At 39.3% G+C, this 24642-nt stretch overlaps 1 protein-coding gene across 1 annotated transcript; it reads left to right on the top strand.

The window, feature by feature from the left end:
• Nucleotides 1-3233: 3233 nt before the first annotated feature.
• On the top strand, nucleotides 3234-11721 carry LOC310890834 (uncharacterized protein; the record flags this gene model as incomplete). Its single annotated transcript, XM_083853154.1, has 5 exons — nucleotides 3234-3255; nucleotides 5510-5668; nucleotides 6764-6816; nucleotides 9501-9627; nucleotides 11248-11721. Coding segments are annotated over exons 2-5 (741 nt in total), but the record flags the coding sequence as incomplete, so codon positions are not given.
• Between the last annotated feature and the right edge of the window lie 12921 nt (nucleotides 11722-24642).

Genomic DNA, 24642 nt, shown 5'->3' with positions numbered 1-24642 from the left:
TCCGTACAAATGCACTGATGTTTATGCGGTCCTCTTTTATCTTAGCATGAAGGAAAAAAATACCTGCATTGGAAGCACAGTATTAACTTGGTAAGATTGGTGAAAACTACTTGCAGCTCTGTGAACAGTTTTCAAGTTTGTAGGTGATACTTGGTTTTCAGTCTGTACGTGAAGTTGATCTATTTAAAGAAGCTGAAGTCATGCTTATTTTTCTGTATTGAAGAACTTGAATTAGTGTGATCTTTATTGTTAAAGTTCTGTACGTACGAGAGGCATTTACATCTAGCATACGTCATTTTGGCAGATGTTGCAGTTTTAAAAAATACTTCATCGTCACTGCTCTGGCCCACACAAGATGAAAGAACTCATTCCCTCTCGCAGCATTCTGCAGCTAGCTCTAAGAAACCTGCATTCAGTTTATTTGTTTTTGGAGGACTGTGTCCTGTAAGTACTGCACAGTATTTCTTTTAATCAGTTTGAATGTGTACCTGTTTTTCTATCCACTTCTCATACTGTGTTTCCGTAGGTACGTGGAAGCACGTCTGTTTTTAAGCAAAACCAGCTTGGGTTTTCTCCATTATACCCCGGAAAGACGGCTTATGCCGGTGGTGCAGCTGTAAGATCAAGGCAGCCAAAGACGGAACCTTATCAGGTATGAGAAAAGTAGTGTAGTGGGAAATAGTGATGGAAATAATAAAAGGAGCACTGCCGAAGGGGAAACGTTTTGCCAAACAGTTGCTCTTCTGCCCTCTTGGTCTACAAAAATAGACGAGATTGATTTCTGTTTAAATTCTTTAATGACAGTTTTTACCACAGGTAATACTTGTCAGAAAGAACAAGAATGACAGTTTGGGCTAGTTGTTGGTAGTTGGGGTTTCCTCTGTTGTTAGGTCTTTCAAAAAATTCCATTCAAGTGCCATTGTCTGCCTCTGACTACATTACGTTAAAATAACTTGATGCAAAAAAACCAATGACAGCATAACTTTGAAAACTTGTGTTTATGGTAGCAAAAGCTACAGTAGTCAAACCTGGCTAATATTTATCTGTGGATCTTCTTTTCCAAGCATGCCTACATTCATGCTATGGATATGTTGTATAAACCTGCAGTCTTTGAAAATATCTAAAATCAACTTTGCTGATCCTTTGTTCTTCTGTTACACAGAGGCATGCAGGACTAAATGCAGTCCCAAGATAAGCAGTAACATGCTTTCTGTTTTGAACGATTCATATAGTTCTTGGAGAGAGTTATTTGCCCCCAAGAGTTCTTGGAAATAGCAAATAAAAACTGCTGACAACTCTGATTAGCTAGAGCTGAATCGAAAAGGAAAGTCAAATCAGGTTTGGTAGGAATGTATTTAAATGAAAGTGACTTTTATCGATAAATCAAAAGGAATTTGAAGAAAATGAAAACGCGGGTTTGCTGGCTCTGTTCTGACAGTCCATTTGTGCAACGGAAAAAGGGCAGTACAAGTACCTCACTTACGGGAAACCTTGAAACCTTGTGGTGCAAAGCTGGGAACCCTCTTTGGTCGGCTATTTTTGTTTTTTACAATATTACTGCATTATGGTAAAAAGAGGAACCAAAATACTAGGCTTTTAAAGGAGAGAGTAGCTTGCTTCTTGCTGCTTGCTGTGAATGACAGCAAGGTACTAGAGAGTCCAGCGAAGGGCCACCAAGATGATCAAGGGACTGGGAGCACCTCTCCTCTGAGGAGAGGCAGAGACTGCTGTGCCCGTTTAGCATGGAGGAGAGGAGGTTTGGGGGGATCTTATTGGTGTATATAAATACCTGAATGGATGGTGCAAAGAGCATAGAGAGCCATTGTGTTTTCAGCGGTGCCCAGTGCCAGGTCAAGAGGCAACAGGCACAAACTGAAACGTGAGGCTCTGTCTGAGCATCAGGAAATGCTTTTGCACTGTGCGGGTGATGGAGCCCTGGCACAGGTTGCCCGGAGAGGCTGTGGAGTCTCCCTCTTTGGAGGTCTTCAAGAGCTGACTTGACATGGTCCTGGGCAGCCTGCTCGGGGTGGCCCTGCTTGAGCGGGGGGGTAGACCAGGCGATCTCTAGAGGTCACTTCCAACCTTAACCATTCTGTGGTTCTGTGAGTCTCACTTGTGTTTTTACACGCTGCGTGGTCTGCTTCCTGTCTTCACATCGTGTGATAAGCACAGTGTGGTTATTTGAGGGGTTTAACCTGGGAAGAAAAAAAGTCACACCAAAGGAAGTTTTTGACTGATATTTGAAGTTGGGTGGTGCAAATAAACAGTTTACTTTTTCAGTGTAATGTTTAGATCTGTTACAGTTTAAATCAGATCTTTATCTTTTAAGACAAAGATTTGCAGCCAACTTTAATCTTGGGGGAAGGGAGGAAGCAAGAGAGAAGTAAAACTAGTTCCTGGTTATGATTGTATACACTGATTTTAAGATGGTACACTTAGACCATCGTGAAACTCTGAGGTCTGTGTTGTTACTGAAAATGCTTTCTGTACCACAAGCCTTTTCTTGAGTTCTGTTTCCCTGATTACTGCTTCGGAGGCCTTAGCAGTCCTAGCATCATCCGTCTTGACCTTTTACAAGTACGGAGTTCTTTTATTGCTCGTGCAACAAGCACGTGCAAGATGCACTGAGGCCCAAGGTAAACTTCATTAAACTCCGAATGTATTCTCTTCTTTATGGCTTGAACTCCCAGTGACTGCATTTTTCTCTGTCATCAGAATATATTGATTGTATCATCAGTGTAGCCTTGGGACGTAAAAAACATGCCTCCTTAGCTGAGAATTGACCATTGTAACACTTAAAATGCTAATTTTTCAGGCACAAAAGAGAGCGAAAGCTAGAGAAGAAACTGTGCGGTCCCACGCTACCTTGAGTACCTCAGCGTGGTGCATCTTGGAGGCAGTGGAGAAGCTGTCAAGCCCTTTGTTGGTAAATAGCACTTCTTTTAATCTGTTTTTGCTTCATGTGTTTATAAAACTTAGTAAATGTGCCATCAAAGGATAAAGATAAAACTATTCTTCCTTACGTTGTGGCCGGTTTAATTTATTGCGCTGTTTTTTCAACAGGATGCTAAAAGAATGACATCTCTTTTGCCGCTGTGTTGTGTAAGTTGACCATGAACCCCCACATTTTTGTTGCAGGGAACCCTCTCTCTCAGGAGAAAAAAATTGCCCTCTAATAGTTATGCTTTGTTTTTTCCTCAGCCTCCGGACATAGATAAACCGGATATTACTGACTTCCAGTCCAAACGAAGAAAGGTAAGAACCAATAATGTCTTAAGCTGAGGTAGATAACTTTTTCAATGCTTTATCACTATTAGAAAAATTTTCTCAAACCTCAGTGACAACATAGACATCAAATCAAGTTAATATTGGCATGTATCCACAATAGATGATGGGCTGTGAAGATTACTCAGGTTAAGAATTATGTTATCTTTGTAAGTTGAGAGCACCAACTCTAGAACACACCAAGTCGTTTTATCTTGTCCCCCAACTTGGGGTGAAGCTGCATATTAAAATTCCTCTTGAGGCAAGTTTTCTCTTGAAGAAATGATCACAAATAGAAAAATACTGCTTGAGTGGTCATATAGACTTTGTACAGACTTCCGTGTTCATTCGGGCACAGAAAACTAATTTTTCTGCTTTTTATCACCATTCAAAGTAAAGAGGAGGAAAATTGTTAATTTCCGACGCTATAAATCTTACGCTCCTAAATTCCTATTTGGAGGTAGCACAGAACTGGTGATAATGCTGTGGTAAAGCATGATTTCCTTTCATTTTATTTAAAAAATGAAAACTAGTCATCTTTTTTTGATGACTTTAGTTAGGGGTATTCTTGGGCTTATTAAATTGCAAAACCCTTAAATGACCACTTGAAGATCAGGTGACTGAAGGAAATAACAAGATGTGCAAACTTTTCATCTTCTGTTCTAATGAGAAAAGGGACAGTGTCTCAAGAAGTTTCTGTGCTAATTCCTTGACTGGATGGATGTATAATTAAGTTTACAATCACTTCAGAGTTTACAAACATCTCAGATTTCCTGGACCATCTTTTCACCATCTGCCAAATTACAAGGGCATGGAGAAGTGAAGTATATCATAAATATTATCCAAATAACTAAAACCAAATCTGGTGTGAATTCTCAGTTATATTATAGCAATACACCTGTGATAAGGCATTAAGAAAGATCTGCCAGATTTGCAACAGAGAGCCTGAAATTGTCAGCCACTAAATGAATGTTGCACGCAGCTGTCAGTGGGTGAAAGGAGATAGATTGTCTATTCATAATACTAGAATTCATAATGGTGGCGGGAGAAGGGTAGCCCGTGATGAGAAGCAATTATTTGCTGAGGAGACGATCGTGTGTTTTCCTGCTAAAGTGAACATGCGGTTGACGGAACACTTGTGCACTCGGGCTAAACTTCTGCAGTGGGTAGCAGTGATGTGGTATTTTTCTTATTTCAAGGAACTGTACCAGGCAGAATAGCTCTTGGTGTATTGAATGCCTAACTGGGGGAATTAATATTTTTCTTTTTTACCTTTAAAACCAGCAATGAACCGTCGTTCACTCGAAGTAGATTTGTGAACTTACATAAAACATGTCTTATTCAAGGTTTCAAACTGAATGTAATATTTTTTAGAAAGATGTATTTTTGTATACTTTAGAGAGAGTGTGAATCCTATTACTAAGAGCTGGGAGATACTGTGAAATTAAAGCTGCGGTGTAAACGATTTCCTGTTGGTATTGATTTGAACAATAGCATGCTTCCTAAGACTGTATTTTCTGATCCTTAAGACCGCAGGCGGAGCCATCGGTAAATCTTGTAGCCTTTAGGGTTTGTTTTCTGTCTGACAGTTCAGTTAAGTCAGTTTTGCAGAACACGCAGTGGTCTGTGTTAAAAATTAACTCTGGTCTGTGAAAATGCTTTGAAAAGGGAAGTCAAACCCACTACTTGAAGTGCATCTAATGCACATGTAAAGCATTGGATCATATTTTAATGAATGAGATTATTGTAAGATTGACAAGTTGTTTTTTTTGAGTGTGTTCTATTGTTTGTGTAACTTTGAAGGGGGAAAATGTAGGGGATGTGAAGCCCAGAAGCCTGTATAATTAGTTGCTTAACACTTCAAATGTTAAATTAATGAATTAAGCTACTAAAAAAAAAAAATCACAGTGTGGGCAGAGGAAAAGATAGGAGCATATTCTAGGAACATGGATTATTTTAATTATGGTAGCATGAATTATTTTGTCTATGAAGCTAACTGCCAAATTTTGAAACGGAATTCAGTCAGACTTTGGCTACTTATATATAGCTTTATGGATTTCGTTACTGGTTTTCTGGTGATTTCCCTCTACAAGTTGAACGGTCTTCAGAATTTTCAAATTGTATTCACTGAGTGCCAAGACCGATGGGGGGAGGTTTATAGTTCTGTAATTTGTTTTCATCAATAAATATTGGAATTAATTTGGGTGGACATAAGGATAAATTGATTGCTGTTTCCCTTTCAAAGCTGGAATCCCAGAATGCATTCCAGCCTCCACCTGTTAAGAGACTTGTGACACCAACAGTAAACCGTCAGCCGATGCGTTATACGCGGTATTCTGAACCATCACCGACTTCAACTACTCAGTCCAGCAAAATTTGCCAGAGAGGAGACACAAAGTTCCAAGTGAGTACATTTTTGAGTCCTTATGTGCCTGTTTTTTTTTTCCAGTCTTGGAATGTTTCTCAAACCAATTGTTATCCTATCTTTGCAAAAAGTACTGATAGTATGTTTGAGGCGAGCTTTAAGGCAGTGGGAACCATTGTGAAATAGATTGAGCTTTTATGGATTTAATTCTGTTTTTGGAACACTCAGTGTCTTGTGGTTGTTTTCACGATGTCATGATGTGCTATTGAGTCATCCTGTTCTCAGTGAAAGAATATTAAAAGACAGAAATGTTTTCCTTTTATATTCTCATGTACACAAAGCTGTCACTGATGAAACATGCTCGTGTTCTGTGTAAACTATTCCAGGTGAGCTATGTGCTCCAAGTGAGAGTTCTGACAATGTGCTGAGTTATCGGTTTTGATTGCTTTGGAGTAGATGGAGTCTGATAAATTTTCCATAAAATTAAATGGGCATCTCTTTCTGCGAAAACATCTGTGTTTCCAGTATCAGTCTGAGTGTACAAATGACCACTTGTTAAGTGTATGGGCTTCTTAGGCTGGAAATCAAAGTGGACAGTAATACTGGTTGCTTATTGCTTTTAACTCTTTCAATCTCTGTATTGTTTAGCCAGCACAATCTCCATTTGGTAAAGTTCTAAAATGAATGTAGCAGCAACTGCTTAGTTTTTAGGGGGGTAGAGGTTTTTTTTTTCTTGTTTGTTGATAAATGACAGAAAACAGAAAAGTATGTCCCTTTTACGGGGTTGGCAAACACAAGTTTTGATGAAAACTCTCCCCCACACACACAATTTTTGTCATTTTGTTTAAAGTAATTACTTTCTTTGTTAGAGGATTTGACAAATTTGATTTAGTGTTCTATCAGTTTGTCCTCAATGCTGAGTGAAGCAGTGATGCTTACTTTAGCCCCAAAATTTAACTGAACTGTACCCACAATGCTGAATTAGGGAACAACGTTAAGTAGGTGAGGTGTATTCAGTGCTATAAAATTAAATATAAATAAATAAAACCCACAAAAAACCACATGAAGTGGTTGTTGGTACTTTGTGTATTCTGAACATATTCAGCTAAGTCTTGAACTAAACTTAACTTGCAGGGGATGAGAGAGAAGACTTTGCCTGCAGAACAGCGAGCAGAACCATCTGAAAGGTATGACATCTATTAATTTAAAACTTACTTGAAGGAAGAAAGACATCTCCTTTTTCAGTACGGTCTGCACCTGAAAGGTGGTGACAGTTCTCAGTAAAAGGAATGGGAAATCCAATGAAAATTTTGTATTTTGAGGGAGCTGCAAAGTCTGGATTGTGTTTGAAGATCAATATAACTTTGAGAAAATTGTTGTTTTTATGAAAGGAAGGAAGATGAGCAAGAATAAAAGTACTGATACACCACTTTTTATCCCAAGTTTATCTTCTGAGTAGGATACGAAGATGGGAAACGAGGCACGTTATAATGCTGTATCCACAGAAAGGATCTTTGCTATTGGAGGCCTAATTTTTTCCTTCTACAGGAAATATGGCTCATTTTGTAGTTTAACTAAATCTGTAGCGTTACAAATTTTGCTTTGACAGATATTTCATGGTTTATAACTCAGTTTACTTATAACAAAATAATTTGTCCCTCCTAATGTTCCCTAGGGGAAAAGCTATTAGTTTTAGCTATTTAATTGCTTGCAGTTTGAAAGCTCTGTCCTAATGGGATGATTCTTTCTGAAGTATTCTTTAGAAGGTGAAGTAGGGGAAGTGAGTTACAGTTCAGGAGGATGTTTATTGATGTGTTTTTTTCTTTATTTTTTAAGCAAAAACATGGAGGAAGATTTATGATTTATTATTCTTTTTTTTAATACTCCTTTCATGATGAAGTTAATTGTCTGCTTTGAGTTCACATGAAGACCATGTGTTCTTTAGAATCATTTGAGGCCAAATGCTAACTCATCTCTAAAATAAAAAAAATCCAGCAGAATTAATTGAATTTCTTCTTGAGGAGACTGCTTTGTGTTATACTGCTTTCTTGGTTTAGGTCAAATGAGTTATCCTCCAGATAATATTGATGGCTTTTCCTTCTGGGCAAATGGTGTTTTGGGTAATAATGCTTGAGTTAAGAGACTTTGCACTCGGTTTTTAGGGGGTCGCTCTTTTCAAAGAACAGTAGCAGGGAATTTTGTTGACTCTATGCTCATCTGCCAAGCAATTCTTATGTGACCATGGGCATTCTTTGGCTTGCAGAAAGAACTCAACACTTTGTTTTGGCATCTAAAAGTTGGACTTCACAACAACCACCTTTTTAGGGGTGGAAGCGACTGGCTTTAAGGTTCTGGTACAGGTGCAATCAGGTGCTGGGTTGTAATTATGTTTTTTTCAAACTGTTCTAAATTGTCTTTGCTAGAACTCCTTTCTACTTCTCCATTTAGGAAGGAGATACAGCAAACTCATACTGCTTTTGATTTCGTTCACAAAGTTTATTGCAGTGCCCTACCTTTTGTTTGTAGAGTAGGTAGTGGTGGTAGTGTTTTTTGTGATGCTGGTCTCTGTTGGGTGCCATGTTCTGGAGCAGGAGCACCACACTGATCTGCTGGCAAGAGTCCCTTTGGACAGTTGAGTTGGAATACTCAGTAAATCTCTGGCCCACCAATGCTATATATCTATGCGTGTGTGTGTATATATATATATATTTTATATCCTGAGTCCAATTGTAGATTAGACTTGCTTGAAGGCTGACAACTGTCTTTGCCCCCTTGAAGCTCACAGGTGTTAACAGAAAGAGGAATATGGGCTGTTAGGGGCAAGCGATAGTTGTCTGAATGAAGATCTATTTTGATGTAAGACTTTTTTCAGAATTCTAATGGATTGACAGTTTGGATTAGAGAAAAGTCTGAGCATCTGCCTTAGGGATCTGTCTTCCTCTATGCAGTTACAGTGCTAAGCAGGCTGTTGTCAAGTATTTGACAAGTTTAGACCAGTTCTCCTCCTCAGTATTGTGGGAGTTTGACCTGGTGTCTTCCAGTGCGATCTAATGCGCTTTTGTACTGACTGACTGATTGGCTGCAAGATAAGCTTTGATGTCACGGTTTTTCCAGGCATACTTCATTTTCTTGCCATAGTACTTTTGTTAGAGTTATTCCCTATTCCACTTCTGGTTTGGGTTATTTTTTCCCCATTTGCTCTTGGATTAGGATATCTTTCTGGTTTTGAGCTAGGCTTTTTTAAGTACCAGAAAAACGCCTTTGTATGCCTTACAAAAGGGATCTGTATTCATGTCTGAAAAGACTTCTGGAATGTTGGCATACCCAAACACCTCTGCTGTTCCTGCTGATGGCCACATGAAAGCCAGAGCTGCTTCTGAAGCTTAGGCCATATTACCTTGCCACACAAGTCTAAGGCGTCCCTATTCTATCAGAGCTGTTGGCAGTGTTTCCCATGTGTATGTGTGCATATGTGCACTCTTTCTGTATTTTTGTGAGCTGTTCTTTTATATCCCTGCAAAAGATACACGTGCATCGCAGAATCAGAGAACCAGTCCTATTTAAAGGAAGCACTGGAAAATAACAATCTAAATCAGCTCTTCTATTTCAGGTCTTCTGGCTTAGTCATTGTTCCCATGTGAACGGTGCACTTATGTATGTCCTTTTCATTGCTGCTGTTAATAAAGTTTTTCCTATTTAGAACATCAAGTATTTACCAGCGTTTAGCAACTTGTGAGACAGCTTTAGTTTTTTTCTGATCAGCAGGTTTCAATTCTAGGACTAATAACAGCTCTAATATCTTGAAAAAAAAATTTGGCTGGTAATTTTTTTTTCTCTTGTTTCCCCCAACTTCTGTACTGTCGTGTGCTAGCAATGTGACCAGCTACAAATTCAGTACTGCTGCGTCCAGTGGTCTGTCTTCAGGAGTGAGTAGCGGAGGCGGCAAAATGAGAAGGGAAAGAGGAATACACTATTTATCAAGAGCTGTACAAGAACAGGTAAGTGACTCTTAAATTAATTGCTGTCACTGAGCTTACTGAAGTAACTAGCTAAGTGTGTCAGTTTTATTGCATCATAGTAAATTATAACAATACCGCTTTATTTTTGCATTGTTTTTGTTTTCTTGTGGGTTTCAGAGCAGGCTCCAATTGATTTCCTGTGTTTGAATACCTGAACTTTGCTTATGTAATTTTGAAATTTTTAATTCTCTTACCTTGGAGATTCTTCAAACTATAACATTTCTCGTTAGCAATTGAATGAATGAGTCCTAAGAAGAGAAGTTTTGGTGAAGGTGTGTATAGTTTTTCTACAGGAATGATACTTGAAACGAGTGCCAAGTATAAAAAGAAAAAAAAAGCTTAATTTTTGGTTTCATATTTAAGTCGTACAGAAAGATACAGGCCAAGAGTGTGAAAAAGAGTAGTAGAAGAGAGCATTCTGCATGTCTGCTAACGATGACTCAGTTTTTGATACTCACCAAACTCATTGTGAGAGAGTTTTTTTCTCATTTTAATAGGAAAAATCTATTCCATAAAACTATGACCATGAATATTCAGATTATTTTTTCTTTTATTGGATGTTATATAAGCTGCCTGTAAGTTAATTTAAGTATTTACGTTAACATTAAGTATTTAATTAATATTAAGTTAATATTAAGTATTTAAGTTAATTTAAGTTTCAAATCATTAAATGGGACTTCTGGATGATGCAATATAAAGAAATCGTAAACACTGTTGTTTATTCCTGTAACGCAAATAAAATAATGGTCCAAATATCAAAAGTTCCATAAACTTTTCAAATCAAAACTGTGAAACAGATGTAAGCTACAGGATGCACTGAATATCAGTAGTACCAACTTACATCCCTGCCTAGTCATTTCTAAGTAGATCATGATAGTACTGTACAAATTTTGGTCAGATTTCCTATGCCATTTAAAACATAACTCATCCAATCTTAGTAATCGAATAAAGTAAGTGGCAGGGATGAAAATTGAAGTTGTTAAGAGGCTGTTTTCTGATTTTTATATTTGCATCCTGATACATGGTATAGACTGTATTTACCAGAACACAATCTTCAGTGCTGCTAGTCTGACTTTCTTTGGTGCTTTTTGTGTTTAGTTTGGTTGTTGAACCTACCTGCTTCTTTAAACATTACCTTTTTCCACGTTCACTGCTGTAATGACTTTAGAAACTTTGGCAGCTATCCTGCCTAATTTTGCAAGAGGAACACTTTCTCACTTGTCTTGAGAGTGTACTCTTAATTGAGGCCATGCGAGGGTAGTTAGAAAGGATGATGCTTCTCCAGAGCTTTGATGACTAAAGTATAGAAAAGAAAGAAAAAAAATGTGATCTGTGCGTCTCTGTTCTGCACAGGTTTTGAGTTAACTTTCAGTGTTCTTGCTGTACAGTTGTTGAATAGAGTATAATGTGGAAGCAGGCCTGCCATAAATTAAAATGACGTGGTAGACAGAGGTGGGGAGATCGGGATTTCTTCTGGAAACTTGCTTTCTCTTAATTTGTATGGATTTTTGTTCTATTTAATTTTGTTAATAAATTGGGTGGGATGGGGTGAGAAAGTAGTATGTCTTGTATAAGAAAAATTAAAATTTGCAACTTTAGGAAGTGGAGGAACCAGTGCTACCGAACATACCCCTACCCATCAGTGCTGCATCGCTGCCTCAGTTCAATTCTAGTTTCGTTGGTAGTAGCGCTGTCTCAGCGTCACCGAGCGCTGTTTCAACAGCAGCAATGAGCACGGCAACTCCAGCAGCTGCGACGGGCATGGCAAATCCATCAGAGGTGGAGGGCATGACAGATCCATCAGAGGTGGAGGGCATGACAGATCCATCGGAGGTGGAGGACTTGACAGATCTATCAGAGGAGGAGGTGGAGGACATGATTTATACAACGGCGACGTCGGGCATAACGTGTTCAACAGTGCCCTCAGGCTTGACATATCCAATAATGGCGGCGGGCATGCCATATCTACTGATGACAAAGGACATATCAAGGTCAACAGCGGCAACGACAAGCGTGGCAAATTCAACGGAGGCGGCAGGCATGGCAGATGCAGCAGCGACGGCGGCGGGCAAGGTAAATCTTTATGCTATAAATAATGTTTACAATGAGTATACTGCTTTATTGCGAGTTGACTTTTTCTGTGGTGCTCATGAAACTAACAAATATTAGTTTCTACGCAGCTGAATGAATTGGGGTTGTATGCCAGTTTGGGGAAAAAGGCATAAATGTTTTGATTCTGCTTCTCTCAGTCTTAGAGCCTGCCAACTCCCATTTAACGTGATTGTATAACTGCTTCAAATGCTGTGGAAGTCTGCGGGGGAAGGGGGGTGTGGACTTTATGCCACGTTATTTATAGTGGTTTTGGCAGGGGTAGAGTTAATTTTCTTCGTAGTAGATGATGCTGTGTTGCAGATTTGTGAGCAAAACAGTGTTGGTAAGGCACTGGTGTTTTAGCTGTTGCTGAGCAGTGCTTACACAGTGAGAAGTCCTTTTCTGTTTCTCACGCTGCCCTGCCAGCGAGGAGGTCGGGGATGCACAAGAGGCTGGGAGGGCACTCAGCCAGGACAGCGGAGCCCAGAGGACCGAAGGGATATTCCACACCATTTAGCATCGTGCTCAGCAATAAATGCTGGGGGAAAGAAGGGGAAGGAGTGGGGAGTATGTACAGGGTTATGGCATTTGTCTTTCCAGGTAGCCATTACATGCGATGAGTCATTAATGCTACCTCAAATTTAACAACTTTACTTCTTTATTTCCAGTTCTTTTCCCTGTTCCATTTGGAGGGAGTGAGCGAGTGGCTGTGTGGTGCTTAGTTGCCTGCAATGGTTAAACCACAACTTTATTTAAGTTATTAAATTAGAGGTAACGTGGTCATATAAGCCTCACATAGAATGAGCCTAGGGTGCAATAATTGGCATATTATTGCAATAAAATAAACATTAATCTGTTCCAGAGTACTTGAAATATTTTTTGTACGGTTTGAAGTAGACAGCTGCTTTAACATGTTGAGGTGTTTGCTGAAGTTCTTGGAGTATCATTGGGCTGAGTTTGCCGTTCTTCAGCTTCCTGGCTTGCTTTTCCGTGCATTTAGACCTAAGTAGCATCTCCAGCTTTTCCTCTCAGTTTCTGGAATTTGGTTTTGATGAAGTGCTGATTTTCCTTTTTTTCTTTATTAAATCTTCAATCTGTCCTGTCTGCGCATGCTAGCAATTCCAGGCAGTGTTGGACTTCTGCAGTATTTTTCCAGTGACAGATCTGCTTTTATATTTTTTTTTTGTTTTGTTGCTTTTTGTTTTGCTTGTAATCATAAAGCATTGCAAAGTAAGTAGAATTTGTGAAGATTCTTATGTGAGAAGCATGAAAGCTGGAAATTCTTGTTTCTAACAAAAGTGAGTATAATCTGCTCTAACTAGGTCACATTGTGAAAGCTGTTTTTGTTTTCTTTTGTTTCAAAAGACACCACCACCTCAACCAACATCAACACACAGAAAGAGGAGGTCAAAGATTTTGCTGGTGGTCCCTTCACCACTGCCCACGTCTTAAAGGAAGGAAGCGTCTTAGACGTTCTAAAAAATCCTGGAGAGATAATGAACTCCTTTTAAAAAGATGCTGCAAAAAATACGCTAGCATTTTTTATTAAAAAAAAACCAACACACGACTTAATAGATTAGGTTAATTAGGTTAATTAGGTTAATAGAGTATCTGCTATAAATATGAATGTAGGAGAGCATTACATTAAGCGCTGCGTTTGTTAGGGTGCATCTGCCCCCTTCTATTCTAAGTGGTGTTTGTTGCTGGAAGTAAAACTGCAAGATGAAAAGCAGATGGGTTGCATCTCCTTTACGTGTTAGGATGTAATTGTAAATGAGGTACTAAGAGAATTAGCCAGATAATCGGTGTTTCATTTTAAGTAAATACAATTTGTGGAATTGAAAAGGAAATGTTTGTAAAGCTCAACACTCCTGTCCCACCTTCAGCCCAGGTGAAGAAAGAATAGGAAAGAGCTTCAGTTCCAAATACATGGCGAAAGCTGCGAATCTTTGAGCCTTAGCTTACAATGGCTCCTGTGGATTAAAATTTAAACTGCAAACAGAAGTGGAGTGTTTTACGTTAAAAACCCTTTTCTGAATTTTGTTTTTAAGCAATTGCAATTGTTTTCAACAGTTTCATAAAGTGTGTTTTTCACATTGTTCAAAGACTTCATTTTTGACTAAAAAAAAACCAACAAACAAACCACAAAACAACTATGTTCAAGGTAGATTTACAAGCAACTTGAGCTGCTGTTTAAGATGCATTTCCTTTAGTCTTTCTGTATTAGTAGCTTGTCTTTTCTGTTAAAATTGCCACCTTTTAAATAAGGAGTTGTCCTGTGTCCGATGCATTTTGAAAAAGATTATAGAAAATTAGACAGTTGTTCAATTGTCTTGAGTTTTTATTATTTAATTAATATTCAGCATCTGTGGGAAAATACCGTATGGATTGCTGCTCCGAGTACAAACTTCTGTACAGTTACTGGAGTAGATTTGAGTCATCTGCTACGGAAGGAGGAGCTTTAGAAATTTGATTCGATTGGGCATCGCGTCTTAATCAAATTGTATTATTTCCATTCCACGTTGGACTGTCAGATTTCAGTCAGCTACTGTCTGTTTGTACTTGTATCGACCAGTGAAAATGTTGATTTAAAGCTTGCTTGGAAACAAAGAGTTAAATGAAGCTTTAACGAAATGTTCTGTTGTGACCCAGTGCAGCAGATGAAATTTCATCCGTTTAGATAAGATTTCTGGGGACTTCCTGTTGCGCTCGGTCTGAATGTCTAGTTGTAACCATTGGCACCTGAGTTGAAATTTTTGCCCTCTAGTAAAGTCACTTAGTTACATGTAGTGAGGTGCCGCGCTAACAGGAAGACTTTTTTTTCTTGCTTCCTAGACTTTGGATTGTTGAAAACACGCTCTTCTACGTCTGCGCAACCTACAACAAGCACAGTGGTTTATACTAGGCCTGCAATAACAACTTTTTCTGCAGGTAAAGAGACTTCTAAACAAGCATCGTACTGGCAATCTGATACATGTGACCCTTTTCTGCAAAACAAAGACATAAAGGACAAATGTGTAACTTGTCAAGCTACTAAAGCGTCAACAGTTGAGAGTATGAAACAGACAGTAAGTTCAAGTCAATGCGACACCTCAAAGCCAGCAGCGCCCCCAGCAGGGATGCTGGGCTTTGGAGACAAATTCAAAACAGTACCTGGAACGTGGGATTGCGATACATGTCTTGTCCAAAACAAACCGGAAGCTACAAAATGTATAGCATGTGAGACACCAAAACCTGGAACGGGAGTAATGCCTGCTCTGACATGACCAGTGGTCACAGACAGCTCGGTGACAGTGACATCCTCCTCGAGCAGCACTGACACAACAGCCACTCTGGGCTTTGGAGACAAATTTAAGAAGGCGAAAGGCTCTTGGGACTGTGGAATATGCCTTGTACCAAATAAGACGGAAGATAACAAATGTGTAGCCTGTCAGTCTGAGAAACCAGGTATGGTCCTTTTTTTCCTGTTGTTTCCATCCTAGCCTCTGTGAATCTTGTACAGAATAAAAGTACGTTGCATATATGGAATATTTTAAGCAACACGATTCCCAGGTACGGTTGATGGGTTAGCGGCTGTCTGCAGGATTGGTTTACAGGCACTTCAGAGGTCTCAGCCCAGGTTCCAGCCTGTCGCATAAATTGAACTGATTGTGAAATGTATTAGTACGGAGCTGGATCAATGCAGATACCCCCGGCTTTGCAGCTGGTGAGGGAAGATGGCTGAAGTGGGTGACTTAATTTAAAAACAACATAGTGATTTTTCACTGGTGAAAATGAGAACTCCATAGAAAGAGTTAAAAATGACTGCGTTTTTCTCTTTCAAAAAATAAGTAAAAAAAATTACAGAATGTGTCCAAAATGCCTCTACTCACCGTTTGTATGTAATTGAGGGGAGATGTGAAGCCAGATTTCAAGACAGTGTAGTCTTAACTAGTCTTAAGCTAAAGCAGAGAGATGCCTATGAAGGTCAGTGGTAGGCTTCAAGAAAGCGAGTGACCCGCTGGGTAACTTCTTCAGGGCAGTACTGGGTTGTTTCCCATTGTGTGTGACCGTAATTGATTTTGAGCGTGGTTGTATTGTTTTTAAAATACGATTCTAATTCTAACTTTGACTCTAAATGTCATTTAACATGCCATTACATCGAAAAACACCTGTGCAAATATATCGTGGAAGAAACAAATTAAGATGGACTAGACCGGGCTTTTGTAATCATCCTGTGCGGTAAGACTGAAATTTCCTGAGGTAAGATAATGGATTTCAGACAGAGTTGATTCTCTTGGACTTCCAACCTCTGAGCGGTCAGTCGGCATCTTTGTCTGAGGCTCTTGCCATTGCAAGGAGGAATTTTGGAAATGAGGGGTTTACTGTGACCATGGTGCAGTGAATTGCACGGTTACGTTGCACTTGTCAAGAGGAAGAGCGATGCAAGTAATACTAGGATAAAAGTTTTCTGCGTGTGCCGTGGAAGGGAAGAGCCATTCTTGTCTTTCCGGTTTTGAATTTGAAGCGTTATCTTCTGCTTCTCTCTTAAAAGGCACCTTTTTTTTAAAAGGCACCTGTCAGGCCTCTTTATGGAGGTTACACTGTGGTCAACAGCAGCAGAAGCTTGTGTGCTGAACAGAGTTGTGTGTTGTTTGGAAGCTTTGAGTTCCACTCTGTTTTTTTTGTTTGTTTGTTTGTTTCTTTGTGGGTTTTTGGTGGCTTTTATTTTTTTCAGGGGCGGGGGGGGGAGTTGTGGAGTAGTTTTGAACATTTCTGTGGGATTTGACAAATCAAATTTAAAAGTTAATGTTCATTTTATAGTTCATGTTCAAACAGGATGGTTAACTGTCTTGTTTGTCTCACAGAGGGTCCAACACCTGTGACCAGTAGCAGTGCATCTGCATTTTCTGCTCCTTCTGGAGAATTTCTGGATTTAGACAAATTCAAGAAGCCTGAAGGAAGCTGGGATTGGGAGACCTGCTTGGTTCAAAACAAAGCAGAGGCCACGAAGTGTGTAGCCTGTGAAAGTGCAAAGCCAAGCACCAAAGCAGAGCTCAAAGGTAATCCTTAATGATTAAAACGAGGATGCATATTCTGTGATTTATTTTTTGGTTTGCTCTGATTTTTTTTATTTTCTTACCTGTTAAGCACAATTATTTTTTCCTTTGAGGTGTGGCAAAATTATTCGTTTTTCCTGTAGGAATATTGCCTAGATAACATCTGTTTCCACACTTTTCCCCAAGAATAAGTTTATCCTTTTTAGAGAAAAGCTTTCATTAATGACGTGCTTGTTCTTTACATGCCCTACACGTTGTTCATTTGGAGTTCAGACTAAAAACATGATCTTTCAAAGAAGTTCGTATACTTTTTAAAGCCAGGTGGTGGGCAGAAAACACAATTGTGAAAAGTTTTATGTAGAGAGGAAGCATGGGGTTTTCTTGTTTGTTTTACTGTTTGGTGGGTTGTTTTTTAAACAGTTTTGACTGGAAAGATCAGGACTAGAATGTAGTTCAAACCTTCATGTACTTCAGGTAAACAGAATATCTTTTGTCTTCACTTGTGCGCTTATGTCCATCAAGTAAGACCTCTGAAACCATACTAGAAAAAATCTGCGGGATTTGATATGTTCATGTACTAGAGCTTTAGAAAAAGTTTAATTCCTATATGCAGCATGTCTTCTGTCCTGGTTATTGATACGTACGCAATTAGTAGCAATCCCTTTTTTGATCTCAACACTAGGTTTAGACAAAAAATTGCGACACCTTAAGGAACCTGTCCTGCATCTCATACAAGCACAGAAGTTGCAGTGTCTCAATGCTAGCAGTACAGTTGGTGGTAAAATCTTTAGTAGGGTGAAATAGAGGCCTCACACTTTTCAGAGAAAAAAAGAGATGAGAGAGAGTATCTTATTCCCACGTACTTGCAACTATGCTGCAGAGTGTACTGCTGTTACTCTAGTGCTACAAAGGTCCAAAAATCACTGAACAGTTATTAGCCAGTTTTGTATTCCTTTAATTTGTTGAAAGACTGCAGTAGAGGATTGAAGTTTTTATTGAGGATCACTGTGTGGAAAAATTCTGATTGTTAAATGTCATTTGTATGACTTAAGAACCGCGTTTTGGAGTACAGAATTCAGTATTAATTCCAGAAGGGGTAAGGGGAAGGACATTAGCTAGTAATCCCGAACAAAAGCAGTGTATAGAGCTATACTGATTTTAATCGCAGTATTCTTACAGTTGGTCTGTTACTGAACAGATATGTTTTGGGGAGATATGGTGGCCAGGGAGGCGTGTGTGTTTGTGTGCTTCCTCTTCTAGTTAAGGTTCTGGGGTTTGGTTTTGTCAGGAAAATTCGATGAGGCACCTTGTGTAAAAGGAAATGTTAACCAGCATTTTTCAACACGGTGTAGTCCCTTAAAAGTGTCATAGATGAAAAGAGGCCATAAACGCTGGGGGAAAAAGTTAGTGGGAAACTGAGAGCAGGATCACATTCAGTAGTGAGAGAGCAGCAGCCTAGGGAAAGCTGATGAATGACTGTAACAGATAGTTCTATTTTAAGTGTAAAACAACACTCAGTACTTTATAATGGTGGTCTTACCAGAGGGTTCTTCTCCATGGCTCCTAAAAGCACGTCTTGAAGGCATTCGAGTGCAGTGAACTTAAGCTGTAAGAGTTGGGCTGGTAAGCTTGGCCTGATTTGAAGCTGTAGGCACGGGGCTATAATTTCTGAACAGGCTACAAAAGAAACTGTACCACTGTGCTTTTCAGTGCTCCGTTTAGCAAAGCCATCAAATTGTTGCAGGCAATTGATGTTGTTCTTCTAAGAGCACCTGAAAGATATTTTTGTTTGAAGAGTTCAGAGGTACCGGTTAATACTGGTTCAGATAATTACAGCCAGCTCTTGGTGTTTGTGACCAATAAAGTTTGTGGCTCCAAAAGGAGTGGGTTAGTGCTAACTGATTAACTGCTGTATATGCAGAAATATGGAATCTGATTACTTACGCAGAGAGCACTTAAAATGTATTGTTTTGCTGGCTCTCAGTGAGTTGCATCTTAATGCTACCAAGGAATAAGCTTTTTGCTCCTGGCCCAAGTTTTTTAATTTGGTGAAAGCCTTTTCTGTGCACGTGCACATGCCAGAGAGGTTGCTTAAGTAATAGAAGCTATAGTAGCTGCTATCTTCTGTTTTTTGTAGAAGACAGAAACTGAATTCGTTAGCTTTGTAACTGTTATGCATACTAGAATTGGTTTTCTCCCTTTTGAAAATAGTAGAGGGTATGCCTATGTCAGATTTGGTGAGCAAGGTGATCAGATGAGGGCACTGCAAGACTGCCAGAACGCACCAGGTCTGGGGGGAAAAGGAATCCGGCTGAGCATAGGAATTTCTAAAAGGTAACCAAGGAGTTGTGCATTGATACAGTTATTCTAAATAATCGGATTCTTGTAGCTCTGCCTTTGGAAAGTCTGTGGCCCTTGCTGTAGTGGCTGTACACAGGATGCAGTCTACAAAACCAGAAATGCAGAAGTCCTATGTTTTGACTCCCTGGATTCATCAACCTGCTTCAGGATGGCTGGGGGAATCCAACTGTTAAGTCTAGCCAGACAGCGCAACTTGGGCTTAGCTGCCATTGTAACCAGCCTTGTTTCTCAACAGTAGCAAAGCTGAATGCATTGGTAAATATTTTCAGGTTTGGGCCTGCATAAGGTAGAAGGGACAAGAAGTGGTTTTATATGCTAGGGAGTTCTTGTTCTTAGAGCTTTCCCTCTAGTTTGAGAGAAGCACATAACTAGTTTTACAGTGGGTTGAAAGGAAAGAAGTGGGGGGGAAAAATGGGAACGCAGGGAGAAAGCCAAAGGCGTTATTACTAGAACAGGTTTAGAATGCTATTTTTTGCTTTTCATGAGCTTAGGGCAATGGGGAGTTTAAAGCTTAGCACTTCCTGAGAGGGTTTCTTACTCTACCGGCTCAGTTCTATCACTTATTTAAGGCAATTCAGGTCTCTGAACGGTTAAAGAATTGATACCAAATTTGATGAACTCTGATCCAGGATACTGACAAAACAGGACTTCATATAAACAATTTCAGTATGTTCATGAGGTTAGCTTGTGTGTTCTGTTAAATAGTAAAAAATGACACTTCTGTTTCTGTTTACCTAGCATAATTCTGCAAATGTTGCCTCCTTCTGCTTTAGAATGGAAATGCTCTTCTCCAAGAGAGCACTGTCCAAACTTCTTTGCCAAAATTTTTTGATTAAATTAATATTGTTTTATTTTGAAAACAAGAATAAGCCACAAACATGTTTTCTTGCTTCGGCTATCCAGAAGAACGTCAACAGTATTTTCAGATTTTCCTTCCCTACACAACTGTATGTAGGAAGAGTGCAGTTGGAAGCAGAAGACGTAAGATGATGTATCTTCTGTTTGTTTACTACAGTAACAAGACAATGGATTACCTCTTTATTAGAACTTGTGTAGCTTTGCAGTATTGAAACAAATGTAGGTATTAAAATACACATCAGTAGTACGTTTCTGAATGGCTGAGTACCGTGCTCTCTTAGCATTGAAATACCCAGCCATTGGATTAGTTTGTCCCTCATGTTTGCTTAGTTTGGAAGCTATTTCAGAATGCCTTCAGCTTGTATTCTTCCCCAAAAGCATAGAACTCACTTCTCTGCATCCCCAATTCAAGTGAGAGAAACTGGGCACTGCAAACACAGGAGGTCTGCCTGTACAGAATCAGTGAAGACAAGTCTAAACAGCGGATTTTTTTGAATATGCAGCTGGGTTATCTGAATGTTCTTTATGCAGTGTACCTCAGTTTTAGTACAGATAGCACTTGTCTTGGTTCTTGTCATTAGTCTGAAGCTGCCCCTGAGAAAATCTTGAAAGGGAAAGTAGTGAAAGCTAATCAGCTGGCCCTTTCTTCTTAAGAACCAGCGTATTTTGTAATTCTCCCACTAATAATAAGGCGTCACGCTGGAGAATCGCGATTGTGTTGTTAAGCAAGACTGACTTCACCTGAGCGGTATAGTTGGCAGCTGTTGAATGTTTAATGGACTTTAAACAAACAAAAAAACTGAGCAGGTGGAGGTAGACATGGCAAACTGACAGGCGGTGTCAGATGCTTCTTTGAAATGGATAATCTGACTCCATTCACTTCTTTCTGGAAATAAGATCTAGTAATTAAACAAATAAAAGATAGAAGGGTTAAGACTGCATCTTTAAAGCAGCTGTGCTTGATAAATGTCTCTGGTCTTAAATCAATCTTTAGCAAAGCACAGAGACTTAGCAGCAGCTTGCTTATGCCAACGCTAAAAATACTTGATGTGTACAGGTAACCATGTCAAGGCTCTGGAGTTAATCCATGAGAACAATTCCTTCTGGTATTGGCAAAGGTGAGGATGCTTGCTTCTATAGAAATGAGGTTTTGAGCTGTGACTTAAGCTGTCACTTAGGTGACTGTTTAGGAAAGCTTCCTTTTAAGCTTTGAAGTATGTAAGCTGACAAATTGTTTAAGTTCAGAACTGGGTTTACAGTCTCTTGTTCTCTGACTGTATGCAACTTCTCATGTTTCAGACTGAAAGCAGAATTGCAGCGGTACCAGTCATACAACTATAATGATTATTGCCAAGATTACCAGAACTACCACTCGCAGAGGAGTTACGATGCTTACGCTGACTACAACTACAGCTCCTATGCTCCCTATGACAGCATGCAAGCTGTTGGAGACTGCTCTTTAGGAGATTCTTTAATGGCTCCAGCTGTTTTTGAGGTAAAGATAGTGCACGCTTGCTGTAAAGAAAATATTTCACAGATAATATGTTGTACAGATTTGTGTGAATCAGCAAAAAGAATCCGAAGTTGAAAACATGCTTTCTGCTTAGTGTGAAGTTAAAAGAGCAGATTCCATTCAGAGGTGTTTGTATTTAAGTGCTTAAATAGTAAATCCATAGAATTAGTGATTTATACACCATTATTTGTTCACGCATACCAAAGAATGGTTTTGACAGCATAATTGCGTACGCTTCTTCTGTTCCTGTTCTTCTGATTTGCTTTGCTTAAAGCAAATTAAACAGTTGTTGTAAGTGGTCTTATCGTGGTCAATTTATTAGTTGTGACCTCCGGAAGTCCCTTCCAACCTGTACTGCAATATTGGCTTTCTTCTAAAAATAAGTAGATAAAATGCCGCCTATCCTTGTAGTTGTAGGAAGAAGGAATGGATTGAGACTGCAGCACTTTGAATCTGTGATGCTTTCTGAAATGAGTTATGATTAAACTTAGCCTTTTCTGTCTTTCAGGAATCTTCAGTTATGACTGCAATCGGTGATGACCTAATTACTGATGGTAATAAGGGTTCTATCATTGTCACTTGAGTTTAGCCATCCTTGTGCCTTTTAACAATACAAGCCAACCTCTACTGGATGAAGAACATCTTGAAAGTTCAGCTGAGGTCAAACCTCTGTGGGGTTGATCTGCAATCAGCTGGGGTTTTAAAGCTGATACAGCATACACTGACCGCATCAAGTAAAACGGGACACTGTCAATGCTTCGCAGCAGGTTTCTTGTACCTGTGCCTTCATTCCCATTTGAAAATGGTCTAAGACAGAATTTTGTTCTTTGTATTGGTTCCGCTAAACAGATTTTATATTAGAAACTCAGTAATATGCAAAAGCTTTGTTCTCCACCCTGAGGTAAAAGCTTATGTTGCAGATTCCAAAAGGAGGATTCAGCTTGCACTTACAAATACGGTACAAAACATATTTGTGTCCTGGAAGGTTTGCAAAGTTCCTCACGTGGAGGCATTTTGTGTTAGTGTTTAGAAACTATCCTATGTAACGTGTATTGCCGTAGAAGTGAATTAAATGACTCTTGGGAGGGTTTCATGGCTGATTATCCTTAAACGTTATCTTTACTATCTTAAACATTGTCTTTGTCTTTATCTTGAAAGACAATTCTAGTCCCAGCCTTCTAATATACAAATTCCCAAAAGTTGGAGTTGTGAGGCTCAAAATTTTAGAGGACTAAATACCTCACTAAAATTAGTAGATCTAATAGCTTATTACACTTAGCTTAAAATACATTTTATTAGCCATTTCACGTGAAGTTTTTTTGTGCGCATGCCTCAGATTTGATACTTGGACTTACCAGGCTTTTATTTTCAGATCCACAGCTCTACTTGGATGTTGATGAAATGAACAGACAATTCACGGAGACAAGCGAAGAACTCTACGATTCACTCATGAATTGTCACTGGCAACCTCTGGATACGGTCACTTCTGAAATCCCCTCTGCTATTTAAGTGTCTTCTAGAGCATGACCGTTAGGACCAAAGTGCTAAAACTACATTTCTTCTACATTATTCTAGCTCATAAGTTTTAAAGCACAATGATAGGTTGGGTTTTTTTTGCTATGCTTTTGACAGTTTCTGTAATCTTTTTGTTCATCACTCTCTTGGAGCACCATGAAGTCATGTAAATATTCGAGAAATGTAAAGAGGTAAATGGGGTCTAAAGATAGACTTGCCTGTGTAAATAAAAAATTTGTTTCTGCAAACCTGCCAGCAAGGGATTTTACCTGTACCTGTGTGCAGCACGTTCTCTTCCGGCTTATGGAATTTAACAAGGTAGTAAGGGTATTTCATCTGTCTTTATTTTTATATGGGCATTAGGACACAAGCAAAATCTAGCTTCCCCTTGTTTTCCTGGTTCCTTAGGTAAGCGACAAGCCAAGCCTTTCATGTGCTTGCTTAGACTGGAAGTATGTATGGGAGACACTCACAGGCCTTGCTATGGAAACACCTGTGCCCACTTTTTCCTGCAGGCTGCTGGCTCTAACTGTACTACTGATACATGCTAGGTCAGCTAAAATCGGCTTATAAATAGGGTATGTTAAGCATATGGAAGTGTAGACTTCAACTGCCATAGCTACAAACATCCCGTGGAATGAGGATGATGTCTGCTGGCACTCTCTGCATCAGCATTCAGTTTTCCCTTGCCCTTCTTACTGTTAGACTTCTCAGCTGACGCTTTACAGCGAAGAAATTGCTACAACATAATCCGTGTTCTTAAACCTAAAAAAAAAAAAATCTTGGAGAAAACAACTTGCTGGTTTTCCCTCCTTGCTGGCAAGGAGAAAAATAGTCCACCAGGAACAACAAAAAAATCCTAGTAACAGCTCCTTAAGTTATACCCTCTGCTACCCTCTCTGATTGCTCTGGTCTTCCTTCATTCACGGTAATGAAGTTTTAAAGCTCTGGTAGAAGGATGACAGTACTCAAGTCAAAGGAGATGAGAGCAATGAGGAAAGCTTTGCTTTAAGCTAGAGCAGTCTTGCGAGTTGCTGCCTTTATGCTGTTCTTATCTTGAAGGGTACAGAGTCTTTTCCAGTCATAGGGACTCCATAACCCTATGAATATGGAGAAATAGTTGCTAATTAACAGTGTGTATAATAAGTAAGTGAGGCTGGAAACAAAAGAATATTCCTCCAAGAAAAAAAAGGAAGCAGAAATTACTGTACTTAATAGCTGGGGAAGCTGTTAAAGCTAGTTGACACAGTTCTGGTACTGCCGTGTGTGTTTTGGGGGCAACATAAACCATAATTGCTGTGATGGCAGGTAAGAATCCAGTTCTTTTTTATGGCTTAGTGTAGTCAGTGAAAGCAGTGGTCCTAAGCTGCATGCTGTTCTTAAATGTAATGCAAATTCTCTTTTGTGACTCCTCAGTACTTCCAGGTTACTTGTAGCTGATCACCAGCAACTGCTTCTGTTAGCTATTAGCTGTTGGGTTTTTGCTAGGAATACTTTCAGTCCTGAATTGAAATGATGACATCCTGAAACAGAAGAGGCTCTTGGAGTATTGTAGGAAGCACATTCTTCCTGGTTCTAGTGCAGGTGTACACGTAGGAGGAGACAGAAGGCAAAGAA

The sequence above is a fragment of the Anser anser genome (genome assembly GCF_964211835.1).
Source record: "Anser anser genome assembly, contig: HAP1_SCAFFOLD_103, whole genome shotgun sequence".
In the NCBI taxonomy this organism is placed as follows: Eukaryota; Metazoa; Chordata; class Aves; order Anseriformes; family Anatidae; genus Anser; species Anser anser.
Note: the sequence above shows the minus strand (reverse complement) of the source record. Positions and strands in the feature narration are given on the sequence as shown.